This window comes from Amaranthus tricolor, chromosome 17, assembly GCF_026212465.1.
Source record: "Amaranthus tricolor cultivar Red isolate AtriRed21 chromosome 17, ASM2621246v1, whole genome shotgun sequence".
Lineage (NCBI taxonomy): Eukaryota > Viridiplantae > Streptophyta > Magnoliopsida > Caryophyllales > Amaranthaceae > Amaranthus > Amaranthus tricolor.
In genome coordinates, this window is record NC_080063.1 from 13,833,931 (window position 1) to 13,851,378 (window position 17,448).

At 30.6% G+C, this 17,448-nt stretch overlaps 2 protein-coding genes across 3 annotated transcripts; both read right to left on the bottom strand.

Moving 5' to 3' along the window:
• Positions 1-1,225: 1,225 nt before the first annotated feature.
• Positions 1,226-7,448, bottom strand: LOC130804130 (eukaryotic initiation factor 4A-9). Of its 2 annotated transcripts, none has more exons than XM_057668466.1 (5): positions 7,287-7,448; positions 5,258-5,327; positions 5,020-5,126; positions 4,507-4,937; positions 1,226-2,203 (listed from the first exon to the last, which is right to left on the bottom strand). In XM_057668466.1, the coding sequence occupies exons 2-5, from the start codon at positions 5,323-5,325 to the stop codon at positions 1,568-1,570; spliced, it is 1,242 nt and encodes a 413-aa protein (XP_057524449.1). In that variant the 5' UTR covers positions 5,326-5,327; positions 7,287-7,448; the 3' UTR covers positions 1,226-1,567. The 2 variants fall into 2 exon arrangements, with proteins under 2 accessions (XP_057524449.1, XP_057524448.1); XM_057668465.1 differs by having other exon boundaries at positions 7,283-7,448.
• A 4,798-nt stretch (positions 7,449-12,246) lies between these two features.
• On the bottom strand, positions 12,247-13,176 carry LOC130804532 (uncharacterized). Its single transcript, XM_057669000.1, has one exon. It carries the CDS (start codon positions 13,018-13,020, stop codon positions 12,658-12,660), a length of 363 nt encoding a protein of 120 aa, XP_057524983.1. The 5' UTR covers positions 13,021-13,176; the 3' UTR covers positions 12,247-12,657.
• Between the last annotated feature and the right edge of the window lie 4,272 nt (positions 13,177-17,448).

The following is a 17,448-nucleotide window of genomic DNA, read 5'->3' on the forward strand; positions in this document are numbered from 1 at the left end:
TTGAGATGGGCCCTAATTGTGGCCTTGTCTAGTAGTGTTGGTTGAGTAGTTTTGAGGGTTTTTGAGTCTTGCTCCTCTTAGTCTGTTTCCGTTTTGCTTTTATGCTTTTTTTGTTTATTATAATTATTATATTAGTTTTAATTTCTAAAAAAAGAATTATAAGGTTCTTATAGTTAAATTTATTTAAATTTGTTTGAAAGAACCTTAGTTTCCAATTAGAGAAAGATGAGTTTATTATAGCTTAATTCATTTTTTATCATATATAATTACTTTCTTAAAGTGCATACTTGAATGTCGAGTTGCAAGCATAATGAAATGAAAGATTTACATTAAATTGAGAATCATTTGATGAGTTGTGACTATTGACTACTATACAAATATAAATAGAACTAATTTACTAGAGTAACTCTTGTATGACATTGTTTCAAGATACGCGTCCATACAAGACGCTCAATTAACATTTAATGTGGCTTAACAACTATGGTAAGTGATCGTATGTTTTAATATTCATGTAAAATGACGTGAGAAACATTAAATAACTAAAGTAAATATTTAAGTATCAAAGTGTTCGTTTTAAAAAATTTTAATTAGGTTATTTACTCTAATTTATAAGTATCTCGGGTAAGACCATCTTGAATAAGAATGTGTGAATTAACTAATAGTAATGTACATCTTCGCCAAAAATAGGATGGAGCATTGAGCAATACGCAAATATGATATTTGGGATTCAAAATACCAACACATACTCCATCCCCCACAATTTGTTACAATTTACAAATGTAAATGAATACTAGTAAATTATTAAAATTTAATTTTGGTAGAGAACTATTGCCTCTAGTATACTATAAATGTCTCATTTAGTTTTATATTTTATTATGTTTGATTCTAATTTCGCATATAAAAATTTAATATTAATAAAATTGATATTGAAATGAATTAAACAAATTCTAATCATATTTTAACTTATAAATTGGATAAATATCGAAAAAAACCAATATAACACTTGCAAAGATATGGAGGGGTTAAGGCAGAAAAATGTTTTCATTTAATCAATAAAAACATAAGAGTTTATGAACAAAACTTAGAAGAGAATTATGCATTCCATGTCCCAGAAAAAAAAGTAACAAATTCGCTCAAAGACAAAATAAACAAATGTGAAGGTAACAAATGCTCCTTCCATTCCATCCAAAGTGTCCCATTTAGTTTGATATACATGTCAATGAACTTATTCAAGCCGTCAAATTTAACATAATTAAAAATTATAGAGTTAATATTCAAAAACAAATCCACTTGAAAAGCAGAAAAGATATAACCCAACAAGAAAAGGTAGTAATAATCTCCCTGTACCTAAAATACCAAGAGTACAACTAAAATGTCTCAAATATCCTACAAAAATTAGTTGAAAAACCACATAAGTCAGAGAAAGGTTGCAGATATTCCCAGAAAGGAGAAATAATACGAGAACACATAACAATTAAGACTGGTAACTATAATTGATACTTTACTACTCGGACAGACAAAACGACTTTCTTGCTAAGAAGCATAAACAAAAGACGACCAGCAATCATCATATAAGATCAGCAACATTGGCGGGGAGTTCCTCAATGACGACATTGTAGAATTTCTGGATATCAAAAAGCATCTTCTCATCCTCACGGGTAACAAAATTGATTGAAACACCCTTCCTTCCAAATCGACCACTACGTCCTATCCTATGCAAATAGTTCTCTGGTTGGGTAGGCAGATCGTAGTTGATAACCAATGATACTTGTTGCACATCTATACCACGAGCAAGGAGGTCAGTGGTAATGAGGACACGAGATGACCCAGAACGGAACTCACGCATAATGATGTCTCTAGTGTTCTGGTCCATGTCACCATGTGTGGCTGATACTGTGTGATCACGGCTTCTCATTTGATCGGTCAACCAGTCAACCTTTCTTCTAGTGTTCACAAAGATGACACTTTGGGTGATTGCCAAGGTTTCATAAAGGTCACAAAGAGTGTCGAGCTTCCACTCTTCCTTGTCAACATTCACATAGAATTGCTTGATACCCTCGAGGGTGAGCTCATCTCGCTTCACTAGAATTCTAACAGGCTTATTCATGAACTTTCTGGTAATCTCAAGGGCCTCAGGAGGCATAGTAGCAGAAAATACTCCGACTTGGATTTTTGGCGGTAGTTGCTGGAAAATGTCGTAAATCTGTTGAAGAGTCAGAAATAGTTTTTAGTTCAGTGACGAGTGATAACAGACCTAAAGAGATGCAAAAACTTGAGCACGTTACAACACCTAGCACAAATGACTGCTACCTCACCATGTAGTATCTATTGGCCTCATACAAGCAGGACGAGCTTCATAAAAACTCCTAACCCCCCAATCAACTTACTTCTGCCTCACTCCCATACAAATCTTGCAAACAAAAAGGCCCACCATCACAGCCTCCACCCTCCGGTGACAATTAGTAACATATAAATGCAGCAAGAAGCACAAGAAAAATAGCAAAATAATTTCTAGAAACACAACAGTTTCACCTTGCCATCATGAATCAATAACAGCAACGGAATTAAGTGAGCAGGACTATGAGACAACAAAAAACAGATTTGACCTGAATTGGTTGGATCTACACAAGAGGGGTGAAAGGTGTGGATAAAATAAAATTGAAAATGTCATCAAGTATGCTAATAGCAGATTCAAGGATGATTAAAAAAATAGTGCTAGTGTGTAGTCAAGAATGAATCGGGTGCACAACAATGCTTTTGTGCACCCATTTTCCTAGGATAACTCCAACACAAGAAATAGGTTACACTTGCATTAAAAGGGGTTACTTGAAAAGTAAGAAATGAGACACTAAAACTGCGTGCTATTAAGAAAAGAGGGTACCTTAGTTATGTCAAAAGGGGTTACTCTAATAACGGTAACTTAGAAAATGAACAGGGACACTAAATAACAAAGGTCACCTACAAATTACCACATTTTGAAAGGGGTGACTCTTGAATAAAAGGGTCACTTCATAGTTTGGTGCACATTAGATTTACTGTATACGCTAAGTGTTTTTGCAATAGTAGCTACTATTTCACAGTTCAATATATTTCCCGTAATAATGTGTGTACAGGTTTAAGTGCGGGTAGCAAAAAAGGAGAGCGGTCACTAAGGAATTATTCAGAGCAAAAAAATCGCAGACGTTTGTGTTAACAGACGCTGCACATCGCGGTGTTACGACGTCTATCAATAGCATCGTGATGTGCATTGTTGGCTAAGTAAAAAAAATCATATTATGATAGTAATTCAAAATTTCTAGAAAACATATCTAAATTAAAACTTATAATAGATCTTTTAGAACTTACACTTTCGAAAAAAAGATAATAATGGCCAACATGTCAAATTAACAACTTCTAATGGTTATACTCCATGATTTTAAATCAACGGTACATAACAGGGAATTGGAATTTTCGAGTGTTGGACTTTTAGAAAAGGTCATTGTAGGAAGATACGAGTAGAGTAAATGTGAATACTCAAATGAATGAGTAGACATACTTTGAAGGATATAATTAGAAACAAATATTTAAGAAAAGATTTAGATCTCACAAGTCACAACCATGGTGTAAAAATGTGATAATGATCGCGATCTTAGCAAGTAGCTACAGAATGGTAATGCAGTAAAGGGAATAATGCGGTTATGGTGACGCCTAAATATCGATCAACAGAATCCCTTGATACAACCCAAATCATGGTTTTTTTACACCGTTAGAACGCAGGAAATATCAGTTTGTTATTTTTGAAAGCCTTTACAACGCGGCCGACGCAATGCGATACGACCAAGTTTTAACACTATTTTCACAACTATTGAGGATAGAATGAAAGAGAAACACCTAAGATCATTTGGCCAGGTGCAACAATGAAATACTGGAAAAATGTTAAGGAAATTAGAAAATTGGAACCAAGGACGTTTAAAACAAGGATGGGAAGGAACAAAGATGACTTTAAAGGCATTAGTGAAAAAGGATATAAAAAAAATTAAATTCAAAGTCAAGATGGTAAGAAACCAAAATAAATGGAAAAAAATCCACGTGATGACAATTATTGTTGTACAAATAACCTAAAAAGAAATAAATAGCAGAGAAAAGGAAGATATTTGAGTTTCTACACAACAATAACTAACAAATTACAAGGTCCAGCATAGAACATTTGCATAATATACTATGAAAACTTTAATCAAAGTAAGGGTAAATCATCTTTAAAGCGACGGTTAGGGTCTCAGAAGGACCGAAAAAAACTTAGACACTCTCAATGACACATACGCTCCTCCATCCAATAAAATTGCTACATTTTCCCAAAAAATTCTATCACATGGAAGAGGAAAATGTACCAAATTCATTGAGATATTGAAATGCAAATAAAATACAAGACAGAGGTCAAAAATTCAAAGTGAGGAAAAAAGAGATGCAATGCCAAGTTGCAAATACATAAAGCAGATAAGCCAATTTGCATGATAATGTGCACTATACCTGGTCCTTAAAACCTCGAGAAAGCATCTCATCAGCCTCATCAAGAACAAACATTTTGATATTATTAGCTCGAAGAGATTGTCTACGCAACATGTCAAAAACACGTCCAGGAGTACCAACAACAACATGTACTCCAGCAGCAAGGATTCTTTGATCCTCCCGAACACTTGTTCCTCCGACGCAAGCATGAACCTTAACATTCAAATAATCACCAAGAGCACGCATGACCTTCTCAATTTGTTGAGCAAGCTCTCTGGTAGGAGCCAAAACAAGAGCTTGGCAATCCACTAACTCATAGTCCAACTGCTGCAGGATACCAGAACAGAAAGTAGCTGTCTTTCCAGTACCAGATTGTGCTTGCTGAATCACATCAAGACCTTTGCAAAAAGGAACAATTCCCCTTTGTTGAATAGCAGAGGGTTTCTCAAAACCTGACAGAAAAATTAGAAATAACCTAAGCTTGAATACAAATTAAAATTTGCAGAAACAAATACAATGTATGATTAATATTACCATAAGCATAAATTCCTCTGAGAAGATTCTCATGCAAACCCATCTTATCAAAGCTTTCATAAACCTCATCATAAGAGGTGAAAAAATCACTTCCTTCTTCAGAAAGTCTACATTGAATCACAAAGCAAAGTGTCAATTACTATAATATGACTTTCAATAATCTTCCAAACTCGAGGATCGAACGTAAAGAGAATGATAATTTTCTTTTAACTCCATATACGGTGATACAAGAACTTACAATTCGCTCATTTTGTTGTCATACTGACGGGCATCAAACTGTGATCCTTCAGGAGCATTTCCGGCCATGACTACATTGATCAAAGAACTATTACACTCCAAAATATACACAATTTAACGCAGTAACCTCAAAGAAACAAAATATTGATTCCAAGTCCCAACATAATTTAAAAACAGCATGAATCTGCAAACCAAGACACATCTACCACTACAATCACACAATTACATAAACCTTCACATTTAGGATAACCAACATACTTTCCATTAACCTCCCAAATACCAATCAAGTGCATGTTCAACATAACATTTAAGTAGTCTAATAGCTAATCATATATCGCGTAAATACATCCAACTAACTAACACACCAACAAGCATATTTTACTCCCTCCTATTCCTACTACTTGTACCATTGGTCATACATTTCGTTTGATTAGTGTCATGTAAATTTTACTAATATTGACATTTAATAATTTTAATTATGAACAATTAGAAATATAATTCAAGAGCGTGCAGTCTTTTACAGGTTTGAATGTAATTACTTTCACTATTTCACACATATAAGGTTATCAGAAATGGGATTCTACTTTGAATCAAAAAGATGCCTCAGGATCAAATCATATAATGCACGATCCTACAAATTTTGCATAAAAAACAAGTTATACTTGCTTGATGAGATTTTTTAGGCATTTTAATGTAAGAAAAAAAAATGACTATTTATTAATTACCTAAAGCGTTCACAATACCTTTTAAACTACCTATTTTAACTTATAGTTTATTGTCTTTTCTTATATTTTCTTAAAGGATGTTATACATAAAATGTGTATTAATTATATCTTAATCAAAAATAAACATAAAAAGTGTTTAATAAAGATTAATCAGGTATAGATTAATTAAAATTAAAGTATCATATATAGATAAAGCAAGTGTATAAAATACGCACCATTCATATATTAATCAGCCATAAATATGCGAATTTATAAGCTTAAAAATGTAGTGGTTCTCAATGAAGGTTGATGATCAAAATAATGAACAAGATCACCCGATATCACTCATTTGATTCCTATGTGAATCTTCTAATTTGATTTATGTTTGAGTGAGTAGATGAGTGAGATTATCCTTTTTTAGGGAATTCGCAAGCATTTTGGACTTGTTTTAGTATGTTTTTATCCGACATGTACTTTAAAGTGAAACATTGATTCTATTTAATGTTGGTATATTTAAAACATGTGATAATAAATGAGTGTCCTAAGGTATGATTTGTAGCGATGTTTAGGAGTAATAAAGCTAGAGAAGATATTGCGTAAGTTCTAAGTTGATTTGAAATACATGTTCATTATGTAAAACATAGAGTCAAATTGAAAGGCCTTTATCTCCCAATATACAAATACATTTGCAGCAATTTAAGCGGCATATGAGACTTCAAGATGTTAGCTTTCCAACGCCACCTTACAAGCTCCATCCCGATATTCAAGCAAGAAACGACAAGTCATTTGAAATTCATTGCGCCAATCAGAGAACCGCAAACAGCATGATCGGATCCTACCGACTCTAAACGATTCTAATGAACCTATGAGCGATTCTACTAAGGAACGATCCTTACACTAATACAACTGAATTGGCGTAATTCAATCGTAGATCCGAATCACAGTTATAATAACAGAACTATGATCTAAAGCAAAGCGGAGGCTATTCATTGTAATGCAAAATTCATTGTAAAAATTAATAATTTAATCTATGTAAATTAAACACAGCATTGTAGAACAAAAATAAAAATAATGCACAGTATCTATCATCAAGGAATCGATAAAGATCGTAAGTACAACAGAAAAACACAATACAACTCAAAAATTTCTAATTATTTGGTTAAATAATCATCAAAATCACAAATTTCACACCAAATCCAAAATCAAAAACATAGAAAATCAAACATAAACAGATCTCAAAACGAAAAACCTACGCCGCTGAATCTACAATATTTTAGATGCATAAAAGAATTAATCAGATGGAAAAAAAAAAGAATTATTACCTACTTAAAATTGGTGTTGAGATAAACCGAGAAAAATTGAAGAGAGAATGCGATGAGTTAGAGCTGTGGAGGAGCTCTAACAAGTAACAGGGATTTGAGGAGAGAGAAAAGGCAAAAGGGTTGTAAGTGTAATTCCAAATTAATTACCCAATTGCCGATGTCCAGCCCTATAATACTGGGTTTTTGTAATGAGATTAGTTTCAAAGTCGGTTTGGGCTTTTGAGGAGTCTCCGTTTTTTTTCAACAAATTAATGTCAACAAATAGCTTAATAATAGAAATTTTAGCTTATAAACTTCTTGTTTTAATCAGCAATTAATGAGAACATACATGATCTATTTTTTTCAACAAATTTATGTTTTTTTACTCAAAAATTTAATCAGCAAGTCTTGTATGAAACCATTTTATTGTGAGGCGAGCGACAAGCAGCCCCAATTCTTTATATTAAAAAAAAAGTAAAAAATTAGTAAAATTTAAACGACAGATAATTATCGTGATTTACTCTAAATAATTTTCTTTATTTTTTATAAATAGAATTAGGTCAACCCATATTAAGCTGACTCACGATAAGACGATCCTAATAAAGAATTTGTTACACTTATATACAATTGTTGCATGGATGTAAACCATCCATTTATGAGCTACATAGATATCGTGGTCTCACAAAAGATTTGCTATTTTTTTATCAACTAGATCAGATAGATGTAAGGCAAACGTGGAATATATTTAGGAAATTTTGAAATAAATAAGTTTGATTTAATAAAATAATTAAAGGCTTGGGTAAAATGAGCTTGAGAAAGAAATAATTAGTTATTAGTAATTAATAGAGGAAAATTTAAAAATTGGTAAAAAAATCAATAGGCAAAGAATCGCCTACTTTTTCTAACAATGAGAGATTTCTTTCACAAATACATAATCAAGCAGTGATCATAATCAAATCCGCCATCATCATGTTCATAATCAAATTCTATATTAAAAGATGAAAAAATTACCTAGAATAATCCAATCTATTCATGATTTTCCTATAATAATTTCACCTATTCCTATTGATTAACTATGAATAATCCCAACTTTAATGGGTATTTTCCAAGAGTTAACCCGGTAACCGGATGACTTACTATTTAAAATTTCTTTATGAAAATTTTTCAAATTTTTCTCTAAATTTAAATCAATTTTCAGTTTAGTTTTTGATGAAGTACCTACTATAGCAGGTCAACGGATTGTCTATGTTTACTCTAGGCAAATACCCCTAAAGTTGGGATTATTCATAGTTAATCAATAGGTGAGATTATTGTAGGAAAATCATGAAAAGGTTGAATTATTCTAGATAAATTTTTCTTAAAACAAATGACAAGTTAATAAAGAAAAATAATACTTTCTCTATTTTCGAATATTCTTTTCATCTAAAATACTTCATGAATAGAGAAGTTTAACTATAGTTTTCTTAGACATAGATAGAACATATAATATATTTATGTGAAGTTTGTTAGATTCGTCTTAATATTTAGTGTTTATTTATATTATTGACAAGTTAATAAAGAAAAATAATACTTTCTTTGTTTTATAAGATTGAGTTGAGGAGTGAAATGAAAGATGATTTTCTAGTACTCCTACTATTTATAGAAAGGAAATTAATTGATATATTTAGTGTCTATTATATTATTGATGATTTTGCTTCAATAAAATTTTATAGATTGTGATTCAAATAAACAAATACTTTTATATGATAAATGTTTTATTTTGAAGCTTGGTTATTGTAAGCAAAAATTGTATCATACCTTCACAATAAAATGCAATTCTTGGTTAATTATAAGCTATTTTAGCAAGTATAACAAGTTGTTAGTGTTAAATGGTATCTTGAATTCATCAAATCAATTCTATGCATTAGTAAGAGCATAGAGAGGGAATCCTATGAATGGATTAAATGAGTGAGTTAAGTATGTAACTTAATGTATGATTGATGATGGTGTTTAAGTGCTAGAATTAATTCATGAAGTTATGGAGGAATTAAAGAGTGACTTAAACATAAGAATTATGGTATGATGAATGGTAGTTAATGAGAAGACTAAAGAGTGAAGATTCTTGTACGAGGCATCCAAGAAATGAAGCATTGCCTTGATCAAGCATTGAATTCGGTTTTTGACTCTTGGTATTTCTTTGGAGTTGTTTATTAGTTAATTCCTTGTATTAAGTATGCTAAGTCATTACATGTATAATCCTCTATAAATAGAGGTTTCATATGTCATTATAAATACATCCACAAAAATACACCCCAAGCCTAAACACTTGCCTAATCTATTCTCAATTGTAATTCTCCATATTTGAGAGTTCTTTGAACTCCTTTGATAATATAAGCGAGATACTACACACCAATGTAGCCTAAATTTGGTAACCTCGTTAAATCTTTGTGTCTTTTATTTTCTCTTACAAACATCGCTTTCATTGAAAATGTAATTTATTCATCACAAGACTTCATACACTTGATCTTAGTGATATTAGAGTTTGAAATACTTTGTTTGAACTCTAATATAGCATTGTTTTTTCACAAGTCATAAGATCAATGTAGCTATACTGAAAAAATAAATTAAAGGTATAAATAAAAATTAGAAAAATAAGTGTAACAAGATAAAAAATAAAGTGTAACAAAATTTGTAAGACGGATTAAAAGAAATATATAATGAATTTTATACGACGAGCAATTCCAAACATGTTGAACCAATGAATCTTATCAATGGGTCCACAGTCCATTTATAAGACAAAAGTTCTTTCTCTGAAGTTCAAACCACACGGTTTGTCCAAAGACCAACATCACGTTTTTGGAACGTAGTACTTTGTCGGTCACGTTCAATTTATCAAAATTTTTATTTTAATCTGTTTTAATGAATTTATTTAATTTTTTATTTTTTATATAATTGTATTACATTTTTATTTTATAATTTCTATTTTATTATTGATATTCATCGCTTTAACTCACAATAATTAATTTATTAATTTTCGTATTAAAAATCAATGCAGCTAAGTTACGGGAATATATATGTAGACAATATAGTACTACTATACAGCACGTCCCCACTAATATCATTCGTCAACAGCGCCCTCCATAACTAGGGAGACTTTAGAATTCTAGCAACACCATAACTCAAACAAGACGTCTAAATGTTGATTTTTCCTATCAATCCAAAGGTTGGACTAAGGTCTAAGGGCACAATAGTGATACGATTGGTACAAGATAGTATTAACCACAATATATTACTTATATAATATATTTTTGAAACTTCCGTGAGAATAGTAAAAAATATCATAGTAAAAGGGAAGATAAGTCATAAAAGACTTTAGGAGAACATAAAAGGGCATATTAAAACTGACTTGAACGAGTTGCACCAAACTAAGAATCTGACTAAAAACATGAATAGCTGGAGATGTCAACCTTTCACTACCATATTATCGTTGACCATTATATATTCATTATTTATTACTCATTTTATTTATGCTCACTTATATATTTGGTTATTTATTGTAACAATATAACCCCAATAGGTTTGTGTTGGAATCAGATAGCATATTTTATGCATTATTAGATTCACTCACAACTTTATTTGGAGGGCTTGTTTTGATCGTATTCCTCATGCTCTCTCTTTAGAGAGAGTACGAGTATAGTTTGTTTGTTTTCGCTCCCCTCAAACCCTGCAACTAAACGAAAATTGGGTATGATGATTTGCTATTGTATAATATTGTTGATCATATGGTTGCATTGCTTGATATAAGTGTGTTTGGCAAATAGGTTATTAGCGAGAGCCTTTTGTATTGATCGGCTTTTGGCTTTTGCACTTGTTTATTATTCAAATAGCCAAAAATGTATTTGGTAAATGTCCAATTGAAAAGTTAATTTTAAGCGAAAACCAAAAGGCTACCTAGAGTAGCTTTTTTATTGGTTCTTTTTGGCCTACTTTTCTCTAACAAACAACCAACAACCAATAGTCAACGATTAAATTTTACCATTCATCTTCACAAAAATTGACTTACAAGTTTGGATTGACAACTGAACTAACAAAAAGGCAATGCTACTAACTAGTCAAAAGGTCAATTGAAACTAACATCCAATCGCCAACCCCATACTATTAAATTCTTAGGTCACTCATGGGTTTTTAATTTCATGCCTCCTTCTTTTCAAGTGGAATTATTAGGGTTAACTTTAAAGTATGAGCAACATTTGGCTTGTGTTCATAGTATTCCACACTAATATCCGAACAGATTCTCGTGTGAAGAGGGTGAGAGATTACTTAACAAGTATGTATCTATTTTTTTGAGTTTGCCACTAAAATGATATATTAAAAGGTAAAATGTCATTATTAATAGTAAATTCAAAAGGACAAAGAAAGTCATTGATGCTTGATAATCAAGAAAAGGTACATACCTAAAGACTACAATTAGTCTATAACTCTTTAAGGATGAGAAAAACTAAACTAAAGACTTAATCCCCATAAATTCTCAAATTTACAATAGAGCAAGCAACAAGTACAAATCTTTGGTATGAAAATGAAGTTTATGAATCACATTGAATAAATATTGAGTAGATAAAGCATATCCAATATCCATCTTGGGTGTAATTGGTAATAAACATCTTAATCAAAGATGACATTTTTTGAATTTTGAGTTTTGACCATGTCAAAGCTTGCTTAATTAGAATTCATTTACAATTCATACTATAACTTCTGGTTATACATAGTAATTATCTCTTCATTGTATTTCCTACAATTTAATGCTTAAAAATCATAATCATGAAGACACAAGAAGTATATATAGAACTAATTATATCAGTATTACATGATTTATATCAGTATCACATGATTTGTTAACCTTCTCATAAATTGTAAATCAAATATCATAGAATTTGTGTTATCTTTTAACCATTTTAATCAAATTGTAAACTTCACTAGACTATATGAGAAACTAGGAAAACTCAGATTAATGTAAGACCTCAATATTCATATTTATGATGAATACAATTATGGTTCTTTAAAAAGGTATTCATTTATACATGGTATAAGTATAATTATTATAATTAATTATAATTATGTGAAAAAAAAAGGAATACACACAATATTCATTGCAAATTGCATTACATTAGGAGAAACCCATCATTCACCCAAAAGTCAAACAATTAAACATGAAAAAGAATAATTTTAACAACCCTAATTATATTTCCTTCCTTCTATTATATATGCAACTAATTTTGATACTTTCTCGCACAGAATATGATAATCAGTTGCAAGTATTTCAGAATAGCTACTTTTAATACAAGGTTGGCTGACAATGAAATTCAATATCTTACCCAAGAAAAGTCATACATGCTCCAACTGAAACAAAGACAGAATTGTCACCAAATCCCATAAATTAATTTCTCCTTAATCCATGAAAAACTCTTCCTGAAAGATCTTTTGACTTTACCTTCAACAGTATAAGCTCTGTAGCTAGCAACCCTTTTCTTCCTCTTGAATTCTGGATCACTAAAACACCAAACTTTGGAAGTTGATATTGTTTTGGATTTCTTCAATTTATTATCAAAATTATTGGGAATTTGATTAAATTGAGATTGATGATCATGATGATATGTATCTAAACTGTAACTCCTTTGATCACTCCAATAATTCTTGGGGTTGTTGCTTCCATAGTAAAAATCAAGCTGCAAATTGTTTCTAGTTTGCCCATATGATGATGATCTACCATTGAATTCAGCCATAATTTTGATGGGTTTTCTTTTGGGTTGAATAAAACAAAGAGGAAGAAAAGTCTTTCTCCTTTTGTTTGTTTAGTCTTTGTTTACATGGGTTTTAACGTGTTTAAAGAGTTTGGTTAGGAGAAAGTCTTTGCACTATTTAGCGTACACTAGCTTTAAAAGTTACTCCCTCCACGCAATAGAAATGTCCCATTTACTTGGACACGGATATTAAGAGTGGTGTGGGGTCCATTAAAAAGGTAGTAGTTGGATAAGTAGTGAAGGGTAATTAGTTAAGGGTAATTAGTTAAGGGTAAGTAGTGAAGGGTAGTTGGATAAATAAGGTATATGGGGGTATATTCGTAATTACTTGTGTGAACTAAGGATATTTAGATAAAAAAGATTGACAAAAATAGAAATGTGACAATTGATACGGTTTTGTCAAATAAGGAAATGTGACAATTATATTGGTATGGAGGGAGTATTAAAATAGTCCATGTTTTTACTTGATAAGGATGATGATTGGAAATTATTTATTATTTTTACGCTAATGCATATTAAAATTGTGTGAATTTAGTCTATACAAAACTTATATTGGAAGTAATCCCGTCAAATTTTGACTCAAAGCTGAACATAAATTAGTACTTTTTATGTCCCACTAAATTTTTCTTATAAATATTTGGAGGGGAAACTAAAAAATTGAGATATAAATAAATATTGTGGGATAGTAAAAGAAATATGTTGATGAGATGAAATAGTAAGTTAAATGAATGGATGAGAATTCAAAAAATTAATATGAGTCATGATTAAAATTTAAAAATAAAAATAAGACAAATTAAATAGAATTGACTAAAAAAGAAAGTAGGGCAAAGTTCAACCCAAAGGTAAACGTAAATTATTATTCCCTTGTCCCCCTAGATTTGAGATTTTAGGTATTTGGTGAGAAATTAAATAATTAAGGTAAAATAGAATATTGTGGATAGTGGAAGAAATATGTTGATGGAATAAAAAAAGTAAATTAAATGTTTGAATCAAAATTAATGAAAGAAGGCGGGTCATGATGAAAAAATAAAAATAAGATTAATTTAAAGGAAAATTAATTATTTTCATGGAATAGAATAGATTATAATCCAAAAACTTTGACATGTGATTTAAAAATGTCTCAACCCTAAAATATCGAAAAAAATAGGTCAAATCAGATTATAATGCATACGCAAAACATGTCATTATCTTTAGTCAGAATTTAATTATAAAGCTAGTCAATATTTATACTTTGAGTTACCAAATCGAAAAAAATATTGGAAAAAAAAAAGTCCATCTCGTCATGTTTGTTTGGTCTTTGTTTTAGAAAAAAATTTGGTTAATGTAAATATGTAATAAATAATAGGACTAGTTGTTGTTGTAAGTAATAAAAAGCAAGCTAATTCCAGCATTTGCGTGTCTGTCGGAAAAATTATATGGTCTCAACTCTATCGTCTACTACAATTATTCCAATTTCTAATCATCGTTTTTTATGTGAGCAAGTCAAAAGCTGGTGAAGAATTTTTTTAAGATACTATTGAGATGTCATTTCTTAGAAATTGGTGTATTAGATGATCTAATTATAAAGTGCACTCTATAAATAAACTAATAATACAATTAATTTAAATTTATAAGAAAATTTGAAAGACAATTTTCATAAGAGTAGTCTTCGTAGAAATTTATAAAGTGCACTCTATAAATAAAATAATTTTTTTTTCTAAAAAATTTTTCAAAATAAGTTTTAGAAAATTTTATTTTCCACAATAAGTGTCTCTTAATTCAAGTTTGTGTTTTAGCAATGTACTAATGTTTGTTATTACAAATAGTGGGCGGTTATTAAAATGGAGTAAAATAGTCAAACTAAAAATCATTCGTTGTTATTATCAGGGGACAGTTGATGGACTACTTTTTTGACTTAGTTGATTGTCGTTAACGTTGGATGTTAATGACCCGCTATTAGTAACAGCAGACAATATTTTGCCATATACCTTAATCTAAGCTTTTGTTTGCATATGGCCTGTTATTAATAAAAACAGACGATTACTTAAATTGAGTAAAAAAAATCAGCCTAGTAATTGCCCCCTGTTATTAACAGTGGACAATTCCTAGGCTGACTTTTTTAACTCATCTTTTACTATTAGTAACAATGAACATTACCATACCTCAGTCTTGGACTAGAAAACACTTATTTTGTACGATAAAAATTTCCCAAACTCACTTTGACATTTTTAAAAAAAAAATAAAATAGTTTTGTTCAAAATTTCAATTTGACTTGGCAGGAAGAAATGATTGGTATCAAATAATGTAATGATAAGAATGTCTAAACTACCACTAACAAGTGCAAAGTGCAATTTAGCCTTAAGTGATAATTAACGCTTGTTTATGAATTGAGATAGAGTAAATGTGTAATGGATACACGTGCGTGGATGAATAATACCTCATACACACTACCCATTGTAATTTTTCATACCATACGTGTAGTTACACATTCAATTGTTAGTTTCCGGGTCTTCGTTGATTATAATTCGATTCAGTTGAAAATTAGGCTAGTTTTTAAATATTAAAGTTAGTTACGCTTAAAACATTGCGGTTATGGTAGGTTGATAAACTTGACAGGTTAAAGTCAAATTTGGCTTTTGTAAAGTTTTATTTGGAGTTTGCATTTATTGTTTAAATCAAGTTGCATCTTAATTATATTGAATTTAATTAAGAATGAGATAATTTTGTTAAATATTGGATCAAATCACTAAATCTTATCTAAAATTGAAACTCAAAACATGAGCACTGATACATCTTGACGATAAAATAAAACGAAAAAAAATTTTGATTACATATAAGTTAATCTAACATTTGGTAAAAGACTCAAAGTAGGTCATTTATCTTTCAAATTTAATCAAATGTTGGTTAGTTAATAGTCACGTTTTAAGTTCAAGAAGATGATTTTATCACAATAGTCCAAGTAAAAATTAAGTTCAAGTAAATCTTCATCTCGATTTAATACCATACTTAATTTCATATGTCATATCATATGTCTTAGTTTTTCAACTTGTCGATCAGTTTTCCAATAGGTCAATTACGAGATGAGCCAATTAGAATTCAATTTGGGGATGCAATAATGCTAGTTAAAATCGGGATTCTAGTTGGTTGAACTTGTAACATTTGTGAAATTAATAATTTAAGACGAGTGAGTTTAAGAGAATTATTAGTGCGAGAATAATCTTAAAAACATATGACATAAAATATTTTCAATTTAATTCATCTCCTCTTTTCCTCTTCTTTCAAATTGATATAAAAAAAAAAAACCTCCTCTCTTCTTCCTCACGTGTACCAACCCAAAACAACCAGACAACCATTTTTCTTCTCCCTCCCATTCGTATAAGCATATCAAAACCCAAGAACCAAGAGCACCTTCCTCATTCATGTCGTTCCTTCTGAAATTGGCTGAGTTTTTGGTCTTTTTCCTCATTCAATCCATTGATTTTCGAGTTAACCAAGTTCCATGGATGCCTTACTCTTCTTGTTGATTGTTGGTGTAAACAAACTAAGGTTTGAATCTTTCAATTCCTATTTGTAATTTTATTCTATTTTTCTTTAATATTCTGATTTTCTTCTCAAGATTCGAACCCTAGCCATCTTTAATTGGAATTTCCTGCAATATCAACATCCTTGTAGGATTTTATTCCATTGAAGTAAAAATCAACAAGATAGAAATTGAACTCTTTCCTTTCCCAAGTCTCTGTCCAGCCGAAATGGGGAAAAACAAGTGAAATTTGGTCTTGTTTGTTTAAGCATTGAAAATCAATACAAACATCAATATTTTTGAAGCCTGTTTTATTGTGTTCCTTGCTGATCATCAAAACAGAAGGTAAACCCTTCTTGACTTCTTTTCTCTTCTTTCTCAATGTTTGTGTTTTTATTCATATGAGGTTGATTTCATTGGCTTACTTTCACTTGCATATTCCTTTACCATGTATTAAGCCCTAAAATATTGATGAATCTTAAAAATTTGTATGAGTAAATTGGATGAGTTCTTAATTGACAATTTATGGGAAATGTGTTACTAGTAAGTTATGTGATGGTGAGAAATTAGTTGTGAATTATAATTTTAGTAGGAGACTACTTTAATGATTTGGTTTTGATTGGTTAGCGTTCTTGGATGATTTTGAAAGAATCTAGAGTTTGTGTGGAAATCATTAGTGATTGGATGAATTAGCTATATTTTCTAATTAGATGGTTTGTCATTCTTGTTTTGGTCTCTTGGATTTTTTTAAATATTCTTGGTTTTGAGTCTAGATGAACATAGAAGTGTTGGAATTGGAAATGCAAAGGGAATTGTGGAGACGTATGATCTTTTAAGAATATAAGCTAGTCTTAAACAAGGTTTATACATTTGATGATTTTGGGGGTTGGAGTTAGAATTTGCGCAATCTT